We start from the raw sequence: 24441 nt of genomic DNA, 5'->3' as shown, positions 1-24441 counted from the left end.
TACACATAGAAATACTCACTGACTAGACTATTACCATAGACTTCAGTCTACACTTGTACACATAGAAATACTCACTGACTAGACTATTACCATAGACTTCAGTCTACACTTGTACACATAGAAATACTCACTGACTAGACTATTACCATAGACTTCAGTCTACACTTGTACACATAGAAATACTCACTGACTAGACTATTACCATAGACTTCAGTCTACACTTGTACACTTAGAAATACTCACTGACCATACTATTACCATAGACTTCAGTCTACACTTGTACACATAGAAATACTCACTGACTAGACTATTACCATAGACTTCAGTCTACACTTGTACACATATAAATACTCACTGACTAGACTATTACCATAGACTATGGTCTACACTTGTACACATAGAAATACTCACTGACTAGACTATTACCATAGACTTCAGTCTACACTTGTACACATATAAATACTCACTGACTAGACTATTACCATAGACTTCAGTCTACACTTGTACACATAGAAATACTCACTGACTAGACTATTACCTTAGACTATAGTCTACACTTGTACACATAGAAATACTCACTGACTAGACTATTACCATAGACTTCAGTCTACACTTGTACACATAGAAATACTCACTGACTAGACTATTACCATAGACTTCAGTCTACACTTGTACACATAGAAATACTCACTGACTAGGGTATTACCTTAGACTTCATTCTACACTTGTACACATAGAAATACTCACTGACTAGACTATTACCATAGACTTCAGTCTACACTTGTACACATAGAAATACTCACTGACTAGACTATTACTATAGTCTACACTAGTACACATAGAAATACTCACTGACTAGACTATTACCATAGACTTCAGTCTACACTAGTACACATATAAATACTCACTGACTAGACTATTACCATAGACTTCAGTCTACACTTGTACACATAGAAATACTCACTGACTAGACTATTACCATAGACTATAGTCTACACTTGTACACATAGAAATACTCACTGACTAGACTATTACCATAGACTTCAGTCTACACTTGTACACATATAAATACTCACTGACTAGACTATTACCATAGACTATAGTCTACACTTGTACACATAGAAATACTCACTGACTAGACTATTACCATAGACTTCAGTCTACACTTGTACACATATAAATACTCACTGACTAGACTATTACCATAGACTTCAGTCTACACTTGTACACATAGAAATACTCACTGACTAGACTATTACCATAGACTTCAGTCTTCACTTGTACACATAGAAATACTCACTGACTAGACTATTACCTTAGACTATAGTCTACACTTGTACACATAGAAATACTCACTGACTAGACTATTACCATAGACTTCAGTCTACACTTGTACACATAGAAATACTCACTGACTAGACTATTACCATAGACTTCAGTCTTCACTTGTACACATAGAAATACTCACTGACTAGGCTATTACCTTAGACTTCAGTCTACACTTGTACACATAGAAATACTCACTGACTAGACTATTACCATAGACTTCAGTCTACACTTGTACACATAGAAATACTCACTGACTAGACTATTACTATAGTCTACACTAGTACACATAGAAATACTCACTGACTAGACTATTACCATAGACTTCAGTCTACACTAGTACACATATAAATACTCACTGACTAGACTATTACCATAGACTTCAGTCTACATTTGTACACATAGAAATACTCACTGACTAGACTATTACCTTAGACTATAGTCTACACTTGTACACATAGAAATACTCACTGACTAGACTATTACCATAGACTTCAGTCTACACTTGTACACATAGAAATACTCACTGACTAGACTATTACCATAGACTTCAGTCTACACTTGTACACATAGAAATACTCACTGACTAGACTATTACCATAGACTTCAGTCTACACTTGTACACATAGAAATACTCACTGACTAGACTATTACCATAGACTTCAGTCTACACTTGTACACTTAGAAATACTCACTGACCATACTATTACCATAGACTTCAGTCTACACTTGTACACATAGAAATACTCACTGACTAGACTATTACCATAGACTTCAGTGTACACTTGTACACATATAAATACTCACTGACTAGACTATTACCATAGACTATGGTCTACACTTGTACACATAGAAATACTCACTGACTAGACTATTACCATAGACTTCAGTCTACACTTGTACACATAGAAATACTCACTGACTAGACTATTACCATAGACTTCAGTCTACACTTGTACACATAGAAATACTCACTGACTAGGGTATTACCTTAGACTTCATTCTACACTTGTACACATAGAAATACTCACTGACTAGACTATTACCATAGACTTCAGTCTACACTTGTACACATAGAAATACTCACTGACTAGACTATTACTATAGTCTACACTAGTACACATAGAAATACTCACTGACTAGACTATTACCATAGACTTCAGTCTACACTAGTACACATATAAATACTCACTGACTAGACTATTACCATAGACTTCAGTCTACACTTGTACACATAGAAATACTCACTGACTAGACTATTACCATAGACTATAGTCTACACTTGTACACATAGAAATACTCACTGACTAGACTATTACCATAGACTTCAGTCTACACTTGTACACATATAAATACTCACTGACTAGACTATTACCATAGACTATAGTCTACACTTGTACACATAGAAATACTCACTGACTAGACTATTACCATAGACTTCAGTCTACACTTGTACACATATAAATACTCACTGACTAGACTATTACCATAGACTTCAGTCTACACTTGTACACATAGAAATACTCACTGACTAGACTATTACCATAGACTTCAGTCTTCACTTGTACACATAGAAATACTCACTGACTAGACTATTACCTTAGACTATAGTCTACACTTGTACACATAGAAATACTCACTGACTAGACTATTACCATAGACTTCAGTCTACACTTGTACACATAGAAATACTCACTGACTAGACTATTACCATAGACTTCAGTCTTCACTTGTACACATAGAAATACTCACTGACTAGGCTATTACCTTAGACTTCAGTCTACACTTGTACACATAGAAATACTCACTGACTAGACTATTACCATAGACTTCAGTCTACACTTGTACACATAGAAATACTCACTGACTAGACTATTACTATAGTCTACACTAGTACACATAGAAATACTCACTGACTAGACTATTACCATAGACTTCAGTCTACACTAGTACACATATAAATACTCACTGACTAGACTATTACCATAGACTTCAGTCTACATTTGTACACATAGAAATACTCACTGACTAGACTATTACCTTAGACTATAGTCTACACTTGTACACATAGAAATACTCACTGACTAGACTATTACCATAGACTTCAGTCTACACTTGTACACATAGAAATACTCACTGACTAGACTATTACCATAGACTTCAGTCTACACTTGTACACATAGAAATACTCACTGACTAGACTATTACCATAGACTTCAGTCTACACTTGTACACATAGAAATACTCACTGACTAGACTATTACCATAGACTTCAGTCTACACTTGTACACTTAGAAATACTCACTGACCATACTATTACCATAGACTTCAGTCTACACTTGTACACATAGAAATACTCACTGACTAGACTATTACCATAGACTTCAGTGTACACTTGTACACATATAAATACTCACTGACTAGACTATTACCATAGACTATGGTCTACACTTGTACACATAGAAATACTCACTGACTAGACTATTACCATAGACTTCAGTCTACACTTGTACACATATAAATACTCACTGACTAGACTATTACCATAGACTTCAGTCTACACTTGTACACATAGAAATACTCACTGACTAGACTATTACCTTAGACTATAGTCTACACTTGTACACATAGAAATACTCACTGACTAGACTATTACCATAGACTTCAGTCTACACTTGTACACATAGAAATACTCACTGACTAGACTATTACCATAGACTTCAGTCTACACTTGTACACATAGAAATACTCACTGACTAGGGTATTACCTTAGACTTCATTCTACACTTGTACACATAGAAATACTCACTGACTAGACTATTACCATAGACTTCAGTCTACACTTGTACACATAGAAATACTCACTGACTAGACTATTACTATAGTCTACACTAGTACACATAGAAATACTCACTGACTAGACTATTACCATAGACTTCAGTCTACACTAGTACACATATAAATACTCACTGACTAGACTATTACCATAGACTTCAGTCTACACTTGTACACATAGAAATACTCACTGACTAGACTATTACCATAGACTATAGTCTACACTTGTACACATAGAAATACTCACTGACTAGACTATTACCATAGACTTCAGTCTACACTTGTACACATATAAATACTCACTGACTAGACTATTACCATAGACTATAGTCTACACTTGTACACATAGAAATACTCACTGACTAGACTATTACCATAGACTTCAGTCTACACTTGTACACATATAAATACTCACTGACTAGACTATTACCATAGACTTCAGTCTACACTTGTACACATAGAAATACTCACTGACTAGACTATTACCATAGACTTCAGTCTTCACTTGTACACATAGAAATACTCACTGACTAGACTATTACCTTAGACTATAGTCTACACTTGTACACATAGAAATACTCACTGACTAGACTATTACCATAGACTTCAGTCTACACTTGTACACATAGAAATACTCACTGACTAGACTATTACCATAGACTTCAGTCTACACTTGTACACATAGAAATACTCACTGACTAGGCTATTACCTTAGACTTCAGTCTACACTTGTACACATAGAAATACTCACTGACTAGACTATTACCATAGACTTCAGTCTACACTTGTACACATAGAAATACTCACTGACTAGACTATTACTATAGTCTACACTAGTACACATAGAAATACTCACTGACTAGACTATTACCATAGACTTCAGTCTACACTAGTACACATATAAATACTCACTGACTAGACTATTACCATAGACTTCAGTCTACATTTGTACACATAGAAATACTCACTGACTAGACTATTACCTTAGACTATAGTCTACACTTGTACACATAGAAATACTCACTGACTAGACTATTACCATAGACTTCAGTCTACACTTGTACACATAGAAATACTCACTGACTAGACTATTACCATAGACTTCAGTCTACACTTGTACACATAGAAATACTCACTGACTAGACTATTACCATAGACTTCAGTCTACACTTGTACACATAGAAATACTCACTGACTAGACTATTACCATAGACTTCAGTCTACACTTGTACACTTAGAAATACTCACTGACCATACTATTACCATAGACTTCAGTCTACACTTGTACACATAGAAATACTCACTGACTAGACTATTACCATAGACTTCAGTCTACACTTGTACACATATAAATACTCACTGACTAGACTATTACCATAGACTATGGTCTACACTTGTACACATAGAAATACTCACTGACTAGACTATTACCATAGACTTCAGTCTACACTTGTACACATATAAATACTCACTGACTAGACTATTACCATAGACTTCAGTCTACACTTGTACACATAGAAATACTCACTGACTAGACTATTACCTTAGACTATAGTCTACACTTGTACACATAGAAATACTCACTGACTAGACTATTACCATAGACTTCAGTCTACACTTGTACACATAGAAATACTCACTGACTAGACTATTACCATAGACTTCAGTCTACACTTGTACACATAGAAATACTCACTGACTAGGGTATTACCTTAGACTTCATTCTACACTTGTACACATAGAAATACTCACTGACTAGACTATTACCATAGACTTCAGTCTACACTTGTACACATAGAAATACTCACTGACTAGACTATTACTATAGTCTACACTAGTACACATAGAAATACTCACTGACTAGACTATTACCATAGACTTCAGTCTACACTAGTACACATATAAATACTCACTGACTAGACTATTACCATAGACTTCAGTCTACACTTGTACACATAGAAATACTCACTGACTAGACTATTACCATAGACTATAGTCTACACTTGTACACATAGAAATACTCACTGACTAGACTATTACCATAGACTTCAGTCTACACTTGTACACATATAAATACTCACTGACTAGACTATTACCATAGACTATAGTCTACACTTGTACACATAGAAATACTCACTGACTAGACTATTACCATAGACTTCAGTCTACACTTGTACACATATAAATACTCACTGACTAGACTATTACCATAGACTTCAGTCTACACTTGTACACATAGAAATACTCACTGACTAGACTATTACCATAGACTTCAGTCTTCACTTGTACACATAGAAATACTCACTGACTAGACTATTACCATAGACTATAGTCTACACTTGTACACATAGAAATACTCACTGACTAGACTATTACCATAGACTTCAGTCTACACTTGTACACATAGAAATACTCACTGACTAGACTATTACCATAGACTTCAGTCTACACTTGTACACATAGAAATACTCACTGACTAGGCTATTACCTTAGACTTCAGTCTACACTTGTACACATAGAAATACTCACTGACTAGACTATTACCATAGACTTCAGTCTACACTTGTACACATAGAAATACTCACTGACTAGACTATTACTATAGTCTACACTAGTACAAATAGAAATACTCACTGACTAGACTATTACCATAGACTTCAGTCTACACTAGTACACATATAAATACTCACTGACTAGACTATTACCATAGACTATAGTCTACACTAGTACACATATAAATACTCACTGACTAGACTATTACCATAGACTATAGTCTACACTTGTAAGTATACACATAGAAATACTCACTGACTAGACTATTACCATAGACTTCAGTCTACACTTGTACACATAGAAATACTCACTGACTAGACTATTACCATAGACTTCAGTCTACACTTGTACACATATAAATACTCACTGACTAGACTATTACCATAGACTATAGTCTACACTTGTACACATAGAAATTCTCACTGACTAGACTATTACCATAGACTTCAGTCTACACTTGTACACATATAAATACTCACTGACTAGACTATTACCATAGACTTCAGTCTACACTTGTACACATAGAAATACTCACTGACTAGACTATTACCATAGACTTCAGTCTTCACTTGTACACATAGAAATACTCACTGACTAGACTATTACCATAGACTATAGTCTACACTTGTACACATAGAAATACTCACTGACTAGACTATTACCATAGACTTCAGTCTACACTTGTACACATAGAAATACTCACTGACTAGACTATTACCATAGACTTCAGTCTACACTTGTACACATAGAAATACTCACTGACTAGGCTATTACCTTAGACTTCAGTCTACACTTGTACACATAGAAATACTCACTGACTAGACTATTACCATAGACTTCAGTCTACACTTGTACACATAGAAATACTCACTGACTAGACTATTACTATAGTCTACACTAGTACAACTAGAAATACTCACTGACTAGACTATTACCATAGACTTCAGTCTACACTAGTACACATATAAATACTCACTGACTAGACTATTACCATAGACTATAGTCTACACTAGTACACATATAAATACTCACTGACTAGACTATTACCATAGACTATAGTCTACACTTGTAAGTATACACATAGAAATACTCACTGACTAGACTATTACCATAGACTACAGTCTACACTTGTACACATAGAAATACTCACTGACTAGACTATTACCATAGACTTCAGTCTACACTTGTACACATAGAAATACTCACTGACTAGACTATTACCATAGACTTCAGTCTACACTTGTACACAGAAAAATACTCACTGACTAGACTATTACCATAGACCTCAGTCTACACTTGTACACATAGAAATACTCACTGACTAGACTATTACCATAGACTTCAGTCTACACTTGTACACATAGAAATACTCACTGACTAGACTATTACCAATTAGACTTCAGTCTACACTTGTACACATATAAATACTCACTGACTAGACTATTACCATAGACTTCAGTCTACACTAGCTAGTACACATAGAAATACTCACTGACTAGACTATTACCATAGACTTCAGTCTACACTTGTACACATAGAAATACTGACTGACTAGACTATTACCATAGACTTCAGTCTACACTTGTACACATAGAAATACTCACTGACTAGACTATTACCATAGACTTCAGTCTACACTTGTACACATAGAAATACTCACTGACTAGACTATTACCTTAGACTTCAGTCTACACTAGTACACATAGAAATACTCACTGACTAGACTATTACCATAGACTTCAGTCTACACTTGTACACATAGAAATACTCCCTGACTAGACTATTACCATAGACTTCAGTCTACACTTGTACACATATAAATACTCACTGACTAGACTATTACCTTAGACTTCAGTCTACACTTGTACACATAGAAATACTCACTGACTAGACTATTACCATAGACTTCAGTCTACACTTGCACATGTACACATAGAAATACTCACTGACTAGACTATTACCATAGACTTCAGTCTACACTTGTACACATAGAAATACTCACTGACTAGACTATTACCATAGACTTCAGTCTACACTTGTACACATAGAAATACTCACTGACTAGACTATTACCATAGACTTCAGTCTACACTTGTACACATAGAAATACTGACTGACTAGACTATTACCATAGACTTCAGTCTACACTTGTACACATAGAAATACTCACTGACTAGACTATTACCATAGACTTCAGTCTACACTTGTACACATAGAAATACTCACTGACTAGACTATTACCATAGACTTCAGTCTACACTTGTACACATAGAAATTCTCACTGACTAGACTATTACCATAGACTTCAGTCTACACTTGTACACATAGAAATACTCACTGACTAGACTATTACCATAGACTATAGTCTACACTTGTACACATAGAAATACTCACTGACTAGACTATTACCATAGACTTCAGTCTACACTTGTACACATAGAAATACTGACTGAATAGACTATTACCATAGACTTCAGTCTACACTTGTACACATAGAAATACTCACTGACTAGACTATTACCATAGACTTCAGTCTACACTTGTACACATAGAAATACTGACTGACTAGACTATTACCATAGACTTCAGTCTACACTTGTACACATAGAAATACTCACTGACTAGACTATTACCATAGACTTCAGTCTACACTAGTACAAATAGAAATACTCACTGACTAGACTATTACCATAGACTTCAGTCTACACTTGTACACATAGAAATACTCACTGACTAGACTATTACCTTAGACTTCAGTCTACACTTGTACACATATAAATACTCACTGACTAGACTATTACCATAGACTTCAGTCTACACTTGTACACATAGAAATACTCACTGACTAGACTATTACCATAGACTTCAGTCTACACTTGTACACATAGAAATACTCACTGACAAGACTATTACCATAGACTTCAGTCTACACTTGTACACATAGAAATACTCACTGACTAGACTATTACCATAGACTTCAGTCTACACTTGTACACATAGAAATACTCACTGACTAGACTATTACCATAGACTTCAGTCTACACTTGTACACATAGAAATACTCACTGACTAGACTATTACCATAGACTTCAGTCTACACTTGTACACATAGAAATACTCACTGACTAGACTATTACCATAGACTTCAGTCTACACTTGTACACATAGAAATACTGACTGACTAGACTATTACCATAGACTTCAGTCTACACTTGTACACATAGAAATACTCACTGACTAGACTATTACCATAGACTTCAGTCTACACTTGTACACATAGAAATACTCACTGACTAGACTATTACCATAGACTTCAGTCTACACTTGTACACATAGAAATACTCACTGACTAGACTATTACCTTAGACTTCAGTCTACACTTGTATACATAGAAATACTCACTGACTAGACTATTACCATAGACTTCAGTCTACACTTGTACACATAGAAATACTCACTGACTAGACTATTACCATAGACTTTAGTCTACACTTGTATACATAGAAATACTCACTGACTAGACTATTACCATAGACTTCAGTCTACACTAGTACACATAGAAATACTCACTGACTAGACTATTACCATAGACTTCAGTCTACACTTGTACACATAGAAATACTGACCAGATTGTATTTACATATTGTAGAGTTCTGTTTATTTTTATGCTACAAATAGAAATATACACTTTTTTCTAAATTATTGCTGTTTTTAGATTTCAAATTTATTTGTGTATTGAAAATACAGTCAAAGCGTGAAGACTTCAAATTTTCATTCAGTGTAAGACATGCTTAGTTTGCTATTATGAGCTGCAACAATTAAGACATAATATGGATACAATACTTTAGATAGAGACTTGTTCATGTTTCTATTCTATTCCTTGAGCTGTGTAGCTGTGATGGGGAAGAAACTACCCCTGTATGGTTCCCTTACATACAGCAGTACTTTGATCTGCAGATCACAGTATTGCTGTCTGGAGAGTCCACCAGCTGGTAGCACTGATGGTAAACTCTCATCAGTTGGTGGCCAAGTGACCCCCGCCCCCTTTTTTTACTAAATACACACGCTCCTCAGGATCAGAGATTGATTTATTTACATACACAGCACCAGGGTCATTTTTAGTAAATCTAAAGTGATGATATGCACTGATACCTCTGCGACACTTCATATACTTTTTACTCATCCCACCACTCCCTCCAACTGATAATTTGATTCATTCTGACCATCATTAGTTGTAGTTTGAGTTGTATAAGGCCTAGAAGAGTTGACCTTTGAACTCATATTTACAACATGACATAGCTGTACTATAGTTATCATTCCTCCTGTACAACTGACTTATCTTACCAAAGACAGAATCACATAATACATTAAGGATGACCAACTTCCATAAAATGGTATTGGATATCTTCATGCATCCCTTTACTACAACGATATCTAAAATACTGTAAGACACTTTTGTTCTTATTTTGACCTGAACAGTTGTATGCATCAAATGGTAAAATCAAATGTACTTTAAATAGATCATTTACAAAGATTATGTTGACCCGGAACAATTCCTTCTCTAAATGGTTCATACTCTGCTGTTGCTGGAACAATTAATTCTCTAATCCAAAGCATTTCTTGGTGAAATAAAACATCCTTGCATCACATTGTTACTATTATTATTATTATGTTATTATTGTTATGGTGAGATTGTATCATTCTCCAAAAATTCTCAGATTACTAAATTGTTTGTTAGTTTTTATAAATAACGTGCAAGACGCCCTTATTTTTCTGCAAAAAGGAGCATCGAATATTCGTATGCACAATAGTCAGGTGACTTAGCAACTTGATTGTTACATGCCGGATAAAAGCACCAAATATGACATGAATGTTCTTAAGGATCTATTTATTGATTTGAGCACAGGAGTCCACCTGAATATTTGCATAAATCAGTAAAATTCAAAATAATCGCCATCAACCTTGAAAAATCATGTTTCAGCAAAATAACCAACTGAAAAACAATAATGTTGTCATGAATCATGCTTAAGATTAATTTATTGATTTTATCCTGGAAGCTTTTTTAGAATATATGTATTTATGTTCCAGGTATATGGATAACATTCCCAATGACATTATTACCATTGAAAACAGCTATAATTATGGGAAATCATTTACATAAAGGTGCCAAATTTGGCATGATTGTTTCTCAGCACCTGCTAATTGATTTTAGCTGGAAGCTCTTCTAAAAATTGGAATACATTTGCATATATCAGTCAAATTAAAAATGGCTGGCATCACAAAATTTAAAATTGAGAGAGAAAACAAATCTTAGGAAGCAGAATCCAATGTTAACGAGCCTTCACTATAAAAAGTAATGTGAAGTACGATTTGTGTTTCTGCATATCTGGGTTGGACCCCCAAAACCCTTTAAAAAAGATTACCTAAAAATATCATAACTTATAACTCATGACTTATTTTTTCGCCCCCAATTCTTCCCAGAAATTGTGATCCTAGAAATTATTGATATTCTGATAGTGACCCCAAACTCAGGACTTTTTTTAGGGAATTATTTTGAAACTTATGAAAGGGTTTCAGAGCCCCCCCCCCCCCGAATCCTTTCTATTATTCTCCCATATAATCTGATAATAGATATTATTGTATTCTCCCTTCCCTTCTCCACCCAAGAAAAAAAAATACTTCCCTACGAAAGTCCCACCTTTCAGCCTCCTATAGTAGTATAAGAACTGATGGGAAGCGCACACTTCCAGGATACGATACTCTCAGACATTAACACTCAAGTCATGACATTCCATGTATTGTGTTTTCTAGCAAAGGTGCTGGTCCCATCAGTTCTTATACTACTCAAATTAAAGAAACGTTTTCATAATATAACGATTCTTGTGTTGGAAATTGTTGTCTAAGCTACTACCAGAATTGCAAGAAAATAGTAATTTTGGAAGTTCTTCATATTCACATGTAGACATTACAGCAGAGATTGCTGTCATAGTTAGTTTCTGATGAGGAGCACAGTCATGCATGAAGTCAGAAGGTATCTTGGCATTTTTATACATTCTCTTGAGAATTTACCAAGAAACTTGTGAAGTTATACAGTGTTTTTTCTTACAATTACTAGTTTTCCAAGACAGTAATATTCTTCCAGACGTTTCCAAAAGAGGTCTGACTTCTGAATTCTTCTTCCATCATACAATTCTTGTAACATTTGGCAAAATACCATTTTCAGTAATGGGCATTGTAGTTATGTTCTGACAAGAGCACTTTATTCTCATGATTGAGCTGTCAAATAACATGTTATTTTTCAGAAATAAGGATTTTTTTTTTAAATGTAGCAAAACATTTTGAATTTTCTGATTTATGCACATTTATATTCATGTTTATAGTTCTTTTCTTGGTCATTATCAAAAAACAACTCACTGAAAACAAACATTTTTTGCTCTTAATTCACTATGATTTTTTTGCAAATTAAGCTAGTTCCTATGAAACACTCATTCCAATTTGATGTCTTTAAGTAAGATATTTCTCTGTAACATGGAATAACTAGAGTTGGCAGTGCTATAGGCATGGTGAAATGTGTGTGTGTCTGTGTGTGTGTGTGTGTGTGTGTGTGTGTGTGTGTAAATAATACTTACGTCTAAAATTTATCTTATGATATTTGGTATGCTTAAAATATCATTGTACACGTCATGCTTGTAGTGTTCCATCTGCCTTTAAAATGATTTGACCATAAGTATTTTTTGTATCATTGATTCTACACACTCATTGTAATGGACATGTACCAGAAGGTTAATGGTTGAATACAAACAAGAATCTGTATGACATGTACTTAGTTTTGATGACAGAGTTTGGACCACAGAACAAATCGCAAATGTTTTAACAGATACATTATTATACCCAAATGTTTTTTCTGGTTCCAAACAATGTGATGTCATGTAAATGACAGAATCTATTTTTTTAGAAGAACAAGTTCACTGTAACAATATGCGTTAAGAACCACACAGAACATGGTACCGTGATTGACACATTTGACCATTTTGAACACAGTATGGCAAGGAATATTATTAAGGTGCATGTCTAGGAATGTTTGTGATTTTACCAAAAATATCATTAATTCTTATTATGAATTCTGACAGGTATTTTATCAAAATAAATACTTTTACAGTACACATTACATGTAATAAATACAAATAACGTCAAATTTTAAATACATAGTTTTTTCTATGTGAACATTAACCAATCTATATATATAATAATAATAATAAGACTTGGGAAACATTTCAAGTAATTTTACACATATTATTGATATAATACATTGCAATATTATAACAGGAGGATTAATACATAATGTGTCTTTTAATTATAGGTCAACATGACAAGTCTACATCATGGAGCTGCACTAGGGCATTTGGATATCTGTAAATTGTTGCTGGAAGCTGGGGCCCAAGTAAATGCAGTCAGTACAACAGTAAGTTGATTTTAGATGAACTAATATCTTATTTATCTACTCTGTGACATATACACACATCCCAATGTGAGGTCAATTGATTTTTTCAGAGAATATTTTTACAATAATTTGACTTGATCAGGTAAGTACTGGCATATTTTCATAAAAAAATCAGCTCCCCTTACAAAAAGATTTTATAGATATTGAGTTATATTTTGACATGTTTTTGTAACAGACTAGAGATGTGATTAGCCTAGGGGATTACCCTTGTTTATTCAAAGTTAATTTACAACTATATTCAAGCAATATGAACAGACGTAAAAGAAAGTTCAGAAACACACAACTCACAACCATTGCATTGGTGGCTCACTTCTACTAGGTCTGTTTGTGTGTTTGGATGATACTTCTTTTCAATAAAGCTTACAATTTGATATTAAGGCTGCTTTCACAAAAACTTATTATAGGGTGGGGGGGGGGGTGGTTTCTCGAAAAAATGTGCATGGCTTGGGGGTATCTGAAATAATAATGTTGGTCGGGGGGGGGGGGGTGATTACCTGAAAAATAAATTGACTTCATGACTCCTCATACATGGTAAAATTAACCTTTCAATAGGTGGTCAGTTATTTTCAACCATAGTGTCAGATTACAAAAGATAAGTTCTGTTTAATGGCACTTGAAAGGTTCAATCCACACAATATGCTAGTTTGAAGAGATGTGCTTTCAATTTGTCCTAAAAAGTCTCCAGATTTGATGACTGACAAATTTCTTGTGGTAAGCCATTCCAAAGTTTGGAGTACAGTTTGAAAAATCACTGCTGCCATATGTCTTGTTGTTAAATGTTGTTGATCCTTCAAATTGCACATACAAAATAATATATCAACGTAAAAGTTGAATGGCACTTGCTGTTTTTGGTCCATTCTAGAAATGGTGAGAACACCAGCTGCTAAATGTGTAACAAATGATAATATTTGGCATATTAACTATCATAGAAAAAAAAGAGAAATGAACTTTTTTTTAACTTTTAAACTTTGCCTAAATATATTAAGTATAAGTAAATAGATACATTATTATCAATATTGATAGTGGGAGTAATGTGTTATTTGAAAACAGTGATAATCACAGTGAGAATGATGATACAGATACATATAGTTCAAACTCAGATTTACTTGAAGGAGAGATTGTTCTGATGATGATGATAAGAGTGATGTTGTTGAAAATGACATTTTCATTATACACATTCTGGAAGGAGAGCACATGGAAGTCCAAAAAGTATGTATGTATGTATGTATGTATGTATGTATGTATGTATGTATGTATGTATGTATGTATGTATGTATGTTTGTATGTATGTATGTATGTATGTATGTATGTATGTATGTATGTATGTATGTATGTATGTATGTATGTATGTATGTACATTTTATGTATGTATGTTTATATGTATGTATGTATGTATGTATGTGTGCATGTATTGTAAAAAAAAACTACCAAACTTATATGCTGTTTAAAATGTACTTCAACATTTTGGGCTGTGTTGAGGGGGGGGGGGGGTACTTTAAAAAATTGGTACACAACTCACAACCATTGCATTGGTGGCTCACTTCTACTAGGTCTGTTTGTGTGTTTGGATGATACTTCTTTTCAATAAAGCTTACAGTTTGATATTAAGGCTGCTTTCACAAAAACTTGTTGGGGGAGATTTTAGGGGTGGGGGACAGGGATTAATAGACAAATGAACAAATATTCTAAAAATGTATGCAAATATACCTAGCAACAGCTTTTGTGAACAATGGTTTCACAGATTGATATTTTAGAGAGCAACATCAAATTAGGGTGCATAATATTTTAGGGGGTGGGGGAGATATATACAACCACACAATCTTTTGACAGGATAGCAGAAATATACACTCAACTTGGTCTCTCAGGTAATTTCTGCCATCCTGCCAAATATTTCACATTCTGTCAGTATGTTCGTGATATCATCCCAAAACGTGGCCAAGGGATGATATTCTGACCTACCTCTGAATAAAGAAGTGTACAAAACAGCATTTTGTAAAATTTTATTTTGTTGTATAAAACAGTTTACAGTATGAAACAAGTAAATAACCACTTTGCAATTTGTGATGTCAATATTTTACATACAGCCGAAGGTGCCATCCTTATATGCAGTCCTGTGAAGGGGGGCTATTAGAGTGGGTTCTATCCGTCCGGCAGTCTCTACATGTATTCATCCCTCCCTTCATCCATCTGTCTGTCCATCCATCCTGTTGACCGTGCATCTGTAATATGTTATTTCACAGAGATGACATGTCCAATTTCTTTCAAACCTGCCAAAAAATATGACAGGTCATATGGTACATATGCACATCATTTTTTTTCCAACATATGCAAATTTGATTGAATGGCAACCATATTAGTAGTTTAAAATCAATATTTATGACATAACTAAAAACTATCATACATAGAGACTCCATTCAAGTGTCTACCCCTTTTATTATCAGGTACAAGCTTTCTTTTAAGATATTGACCTTTCACCTTGATAACCTTCAAGGTCAATTATCAAAATTCAGCCATTTATTGCCTATTGCACAACTATCACTTTGTCATATTTATTTGTTGCCAGTTTCTTTTAAATCATGTCCATCGTTAATATAGCAGAAGACAAATATACACAAGGATAATTTTTATAGTGCTCATATAACTTTTTAATGAATGGTGGCCATATTTTGAGTAATAAATCAATATATTAAGTTGCATAACATAAAAACTTCAATACAAAGAACATCCATTCAAGTGTGTAAGCCCATATAATCACTTGCAAGTTCTGTTGAAAGAAAGTGACCTTTGACCCTGACCTGTTAGTTGAATTATCAAAATCAAACTGTGTTTTGCATAGAGTCTGTAGCATGTATGTTTAAAATTAATGTAATGTAGAACAAGAGAAGCAGAGAAATGAAGTGTGCATGCATTACTTTTGGTGTTTACATAACTTTTAATGAATATACATGGACAATCATGATTTACTGCAAAAGTCAAAAGCTTTAATAAGTGGAGACTTCATTCAACTTTAAGAGTCTATCCCTACATTACAATGTAATTGGTGTAAACTTACTTTTCAGACCTCGACCTTTGACCATGAATTTTAATTTCCCATTCAATTACCAAAATCCAGTCATTTCCTTTATGTGATCGACACACTCTTTAGTATCACTTTGTTGTCACTAATTTGTTTTAAACCATTTCTTCATTCAATCACAGAGGTAAATATTTGTTGCAACTAATTCCTTTTAAAACATGTCTCCATTCAGTCTCATAGGGGGGGGGGGGCTGTGTCTGAGGCAGTCCTCATCTCATTATGTATACTTTTATTATCACCTCTCAAGGCAATCAAATTAGATATGCTTTCTACATAAGAGTTCAAATGGTCTAGGTGTTTTTATTGTGTTTATTGAAATTTTGCAAACTCTTAGGGACTGGTCAGTTTCTCCAGCCTGGGGGGGAGGGCGGTAAATTCTTAAATCGGGCCCACAAAAAGTCACTGACCCCCCCTATCTGTAAAAACAAAAACAGGCTGACACCCCCATCACTTAATTCTAAAACATGATGACCCCCCCCCCCATATATAATATTCACATGACAGGTATTCTTTTATCGTGACTCAGTGTGGACTGCTTGACTGTCTTGCATCTACTTTATAAGATCCCGGGTTAGCACTATCATAATTATAATTATTGACTACACAGGGTAAATACATTCGAAAAGGAGTTTAATAGCATCCTGGCAGTGTAAGGTAGGGGGCCGGGAAAGCTTTAGAAGGGAATATGTACATCTCTTATGGGGGTCCTAGGGGGTCTCCCCCTAGAAGCCCAGGAGGTTTTTAATTCTGAAAAGTCAATTTTGAGACTATTCAGACATTTTCAGAAAATAATTTCCAAGCTTTACAAGACAGCACCAACATGTAAAATGCAACTACATAAGGTTGAAATATTTTTGAAATATAGTTTGATAGGATCTTGACAGTAAGAGGTAGGGGAAGATCTTGAGACTAGGATGTGTACAACTCATGTGAGGGGGGGGGGTCCTATAGGGTCTCCCCCTAGAAGCCCTGGAGGTTTTTAACTATGAAAAGTCAATTTTGAGACTATTTAGACCCTTTCAGACAATAATTTCCAAGCCTTACAAGACAACATCAACATGTTAAAAGCATTGGTAGGAGAGATTTGGATTTTAAGGCAATTTTAGACTATCTTGGCAAACGTTTCAGATCTTAAAAAGACAATTTCATATCAAATTAGAAGAGGGTGGAAATATTTAAGAAAAGTTTAATACCATTATGACAGTAAAAAGGTTGTTGGTGCATCTGATTGTTGGTTGAATGTATGAGTGACCTCTGGGGGTGAGGGAGTCCTTGGGGTTTTCCCCCTGGCAGATCTGGAGTTTTTTGCTTGAGATACTAAGGCAATGTTTAGGTTATTCATAACCTTTGAGGTAATATTTCCAAGCTTCGAAAAGCTAACGTAAAACGTTTTTAAATGAGTTTCTCATATCACACGTAACATTAGTATATAGGGGCATTAATATTGCATGTCTAATAAAGTCACCGGTATGTTAGAGAACTTTAGGTGGTCATACCTAGTGTATAATAGTAACTGGAATCTGATGAGATGTGGTGATTTGTAGTGTCAATAACATGACGAGTAGAACAATTTAGATTAACTTCATTTATAAACTATCTATGAAAATTGCCATTACGAAACCTTCAAGTTCACTTTTGCCCCAAACTGTAATATAAGTGAAGCATTGAATGTGAAACAGCCAACCATTTACATGACATGTTCTGTAACTAGTGTGGTAGCTAGGTAATACAGGTACATGTACAATGTATATGAAAATGTATAGTTAGGTTTGAACTAATAATAATGTTAAAGAATTCATGTAAGAAACAGGGACAAGAACAAATATTGACATGTACCACATTTCAGACAAGGCTATATGCCATTGTAGAAAGGATGTTTTTCTTCCATCACAATCTAAAACACAACGACAAACAGCATGACCCCCCCTACTGCCAATTTCAAAAACAGGGTGACCTGGGCCCCTACCAATCCACCCCCCTCCCCCCCCGGCCGAAGAAACTGACCGGTCCCTTATACTTCTCGTGCTGACAAAGAATGAAATCAACGAGATGATTATTTTTTACAAACAATGTTTACATTTTAAAATTCATTTTACGATATTTGGTCATTTTGTAACACGTCATACTTTTTATGTTCCCTTGGCCTTTAAAATAATTTTACCATTGGTATTTTTTGTATCATTGTTTCTACACACTCATCATACTGTACATGTTTGTGTCTTGTGCTCATGAAAAGTGTGATCAATTAAACAAGCAAATGATATGCATAGAATTTGCAATGCCACCACTGAACTACACATGAAACCTAGCTAGCTAGCATGGAGACTGCATCTGCTAATTTATTTTATTCATCACCTACATCTCTAATACCACGTCTCCATTTTTGGGGTACCTAATCAGTAATACATATTAACCAATACCTAAACTATATTTATTACACAATACATGATTGATTCTCGCTTTAAAATGATTACCCCTAGCATGGATCTATAGTGGCACAACGGCCCTTTATACTTCCTCAACTCCCTGGGGAGCATACATTCCATTACAGCCTTTATAAGTGCATAGGTTTAAAGCACTCAAACTGCAACCTCTATCTTACCAGGTCCCCAATTATACAGCTGGGGTGACTGAAGCACATGCATGGTTCAAATCTTGCCCAATGACTTTAGCCACTCAGAAACAAACAACAGCGATGGGCTCGAACCTACAACATATAGATTCCAAGCCAGCCACTTCTGTAAGACCAAATTCTCTCCTCACAACTGACAATTCATTTACTATATGCCATACAGTTGTCAGCAGCAAACATGAGGGGAACTAACTGTACATTTGCTTTAGGTACATCCTGATGTCAAAAAGTGTTGTGAGGGAACATGTTGATGACACATCATTAATAACATGTAGAGGTAGTGAGTGAGGATACACAATTTACACTTGTTTTGTGGACAACTTTTAGAATTGTGAACTGAATGTCATCAGTTATATGTTCTGACAAAGACATTCATCAAAATTGTACAATGTCTTAAGTTACAATAGAAACCAGTTAACCTAAAACAGAACAATGTGTGGTTCAACACAAAATCTTACTATGCTACAAATTTATCATCTAGGATGTCAACATTTATACTAGAATTACTACATTTCATCATCTACAATGTAGTGAACCAATGTTTTTTTGCATAGGTTACCAATGTCTTAGATTGTCAACATACATGGAGTAACAATATATACTTAGTTGGTGATGATCTGCTTAAATACTGGTATCTCATAGAAAGAAATGTACCAAAAGTAGTAATGTTGGTAGGATTTTTTCTGTGACTGACAGTGACATGTTGCAATATGAATAATATTTTTGTCAAGACAGAATGCTTTGTTTCAGGACAACTGGATTCTATTGTATATAGTTTTAAAAATTGAAATTCATTTAAATAAACATTATGGTGCTAAAGAACACTCATTAGATCTTTTAGCACAACTGAACTGATAAGGTTCAATAGTGCTATAGGCATCACTATTTAAGTGTCTGTCTGTCTGTCTGTCTGTCTGTCTGTCTGTCAGTCTCTGTCTGTCTGTGTGTGTGTCTGTCTGTGTGTGTGTTTGTGTGTTTGTATGTGTAAACAACTTAAAGTCAAAAACTGCTGAACTGATTGCTATGATATTTGGTTTTTCAATTACCTTGGGTGTCTAGTTGGGAAATTGTTTAAGACAAAATGATCTCATTACCGCTGTGATTTGGGTAAAAAATGTGATTTTTGGTGAAAAAACTTAAACTCAAAAAGTACTAGGCAGATAGGTCTAAAATTTGGTGGGAACATTCTTAAAGGTGGTTAGATTATTTATAAGAATTTTTCACATGGTGATTCCATCAATGATATTATGCAAATTAGGGCTAAAAATGTGTCTTTTTTCTACCAGATTAAGCTTAAATTTCATGGGAATGTAGGGATCTGCATGTGCAGAAATCTCAAGCACCGAAACTACTTGGTGAATTGGGTTGAAACATATTGGGGATGTTTCTGGAGGTGTTATTCTGCAGTTATTGTTGATAACATTTTTTAAACATTTGGCCCTAGCAACCATAACCACACCCTTAGCAACAGTGAAATAACGATGCATATTACAAAGACAGGGATGGTAGGTAAACAAATGCAGATTCAAAAAATGTATGCAAATATGCCTAGCAACCAGACCACGTTCATAGAAATGGCTAAATACAGTTGTGCTACAATGCCATTGCTGCTATTTTGACACCCCAGTAAACATTTATGTGTACATATATGTATAAGTGTGCACAGAATAAAATACAATTACAATATTTGATGGTCCAGATTATCAGCACCCCCAACGTTATTATACTACATACATACCCACAAATTAACAAGTGCAATCTCATTTGATAAGTTATTCAACAGATTTATACGTATAAATTGTTGATTGTTTTGATTAGAAAAAATAGAGCTAGTGTAGTTTTAATGTCAATAATCAGGAATTATATGGAGATTTGTTTGTGATCTGATGTTCATAATGATTGCTGAAAAACACTTTGTACATAACATAACTAATCCTGTATGGATGAGAAATGGGTATTTTGTTAGTATTTGTTTAAAAAAATGTACCATCTTTTTAGCAAATCTTTTTTAGCACAACTGAGCTTCTTAGGTTCAGTAGTGATACAGGCATGGCAAAGTGTGTGTGTGTGTGTGTGTGTGTGTGTGTGTGTGTGTGTGTGTGTTACTGGGCAGATTGGTGTCAAATTTGATGGGAACATTCGTAGTGTTGTTTAAACTAAGAATTGTTCATAAAATGTGATCATCAATGATGTGAAAATTATGTCTAAAATGTGTATTTTTTGGTAAAAAATCTTTAATTCCAAAACTGCTGAGGATATTGGGCTGAAATTGATTGGAACATTTTTCAGTGTGTTTATATTAAGAATTGGTCAAAACATGATGATCCCATCAATGATGTGAAAATTAGGTCTAAAAATGTCAATTTTGGTGAAAACTTACAAATGTATCTTGAAACTGAAACTGCAAGGTGAATGGGTTGAAAACTTACTGGGGATGTTTCTGGAAGTGTTATTCTTCAGTTATGGTTGAACACATTATGAATGAAACAAAACAGGGATTGGTAGGTATTAAAGTGAATGCAGATTCAAATATGTATGCAGATATACCTAGCAAAAAGACCAGGCCCGGCCCATAGAAACAACTAAATGATCGTTTATATTGGAAAGATGAAAAGTGGGAAGGGCAGGGAAGTTAATAAAGGTTCCAAAATTGTATGCAAATATGCCTAACAACAAGACAACCCCATAGCAACAGCTAAATACAGTTGTTCTACAACACCATTGGAGGTATTTTCTACAAAAACACAAAACACACAGACCAAGTCTATTTTGGCAAAAGAGGAAAAAATTGTAAACAGATTAATTGTAGTACATTGTACATACAAGAAGTGAATTGTAAACAGAGTAATTGTAGTACACTGTACATACAGAAAGTGAATTGTAAACAGAGTAATTGTAGTACACTGCACATACAGGAAAGTGAATTGTAAACAGAGTAATTGTAGTACACTGTACATACAAGAAAGTGAATTGTAAACAGAGTAATTGTAGTACATTGTACATACAGGAAAGTGAATTGTAAACAGAGTAATTGTAGTACACTGTACATACAAGAAGTGAATTGTAAACAGAGTAATTGTAGTACATTGTACATACAGAAAGTGAATTGTAAACAGAGTAATTGTAGTACACTGTACATACAGGAAAGTGAATTGTAAACAGAGTAATTGTAGTACATTGTACATACAGGAAAGTGAATTGTAAACAGAGTAATTGTAGTACATTGTACATACAGGAAAGTGAATTGTAAACAGAGTAATTGTAGTACACTGTACATACAGGAAAGTGAATTGTAAATAGAGTAATTGTAGTACATTGTACATACAAGAAAGTGAATTGTAAACAGAGTAATTGTAGTACACTGTACATACAAGAAGTGAATTGTAAACAGAGTAATTGTAGTACATTGTACATACAGGAAAGTGAATTGTAAACAGAGTAATTGTAGTACACTGTACATACAGGAAAGTGAATTGTAAACAGAGTAATTGTAGTACATTGTACATACAGGAAAGTGAATTGTAAACAGAGTAATTGTAGTACATTGTACATACAGGAAAGTGAATTGTAAACAGAGTAATTGTAGTACACTGTACATACAAGAAGTGAATTGTAAACAGAGTAATTGTAGTACATTGTACATACAGAAAGTGAATTGTAAACAGAGTAATTGTAGTACACTGTACATACAGGAAAGTGAATTGTAAACAGAGTAATTGTAGTACATTGTACATACAGGAAAGTGAATTGTAAACAGAGTAATTGTAGTACATTGTACATACAAGAAAGTGAATTGTAAACAGAGTAATTGTAGTACACTGTACATACAGGAAAGTGAATTGTAAACAGAGTAATTGTAGTACACTGTACATACAGGAAAGTGAATTGTAAACAGAGTAATTGTAGTACACTGTACATACAAGAAAGTGAATTGTAAACAGAGTAATTGTAGTACATTGTACATACAGGAAAGTGAATTGTAAACAGAGTAATTGTAGTACATTGTACATACAGGAAAGTGAATTGTAAACAGAGTAATTGTAGTACATTGTACATACAGGAAAGTGAATTGTAAACAGAGTAATTGTAGTACACTGTACATACAGGAAAGTGAATTGTAAACAGAGTAATTGTAGTACACTGCACATACAGGAAAGTGAATTGTAAACAGAGTAATTGTAGTACATTGTACATACAAGAAGTGAATTGTAAACAGAGTAATTGTAGTACACTGTACATACAGGAAAGTGAATTGTAAACAGAGTAATTGTAGTACACTGTACATACAGGAAAGTGAATTGTAAACAGAGTAATTGTAGTACACTGTACATACAGGAAAGTGAATTGTAAACAGAGTAATTGTAGTACACTGCACATACAAGAAAGTGAATTGTAAACAGAGTAATTGTAGTACACTGTACATACAGGAAAGTGAATTGTAAACAGAGTAATTGTAGTACATTGTACATACAGGAAAGTGAATTGTAAACAGAGTAATTGTAGTACATTGTACATACA

At 34.3% G+C, this 24441-nt stretch overlaps 1 protein-coding gene across 1 annotated transcript in view; it reads left to right on the top strand.

The window, feature by feature from the left end:
* LOC144450371 (uncharacterized) overlaps nt 1-24441 on the top strand; it is a 191433-nt gene that overhangs the window by 88422 nt on the left and 78570 nt on the right. Inside the window, exon 3 of the mRNA XM_078140974.1 lies at nt 14075-14176. Coding sequence (XP_077997100.1) covers nt 14075-14176 — 102 coding nt within the window. The remainder of the gene's footprint in view (nt 1-14074; nt 14177-24441) is intronic.

The sequence above is a fragment of the Glandiceps talaboti genome, chromosome 19 (genome assembly GCF_964340395.1).
Source record: "Glandiceps talaboti chromosome 19, keGlaTala1.1, whole genome shotgun sequence".
NCBI classification, from domain to species: domain Eukaryota; kingdom Metazoa; phylum Hemichordata; class Enteropneusta; family Spengelidae; genus Glandiceps; species Glandiceps talaboti.
Note: the sequence above shows the minus strand (reverse complement) of the source record. Positions and strands in the feature narration are given on the sequence as shown.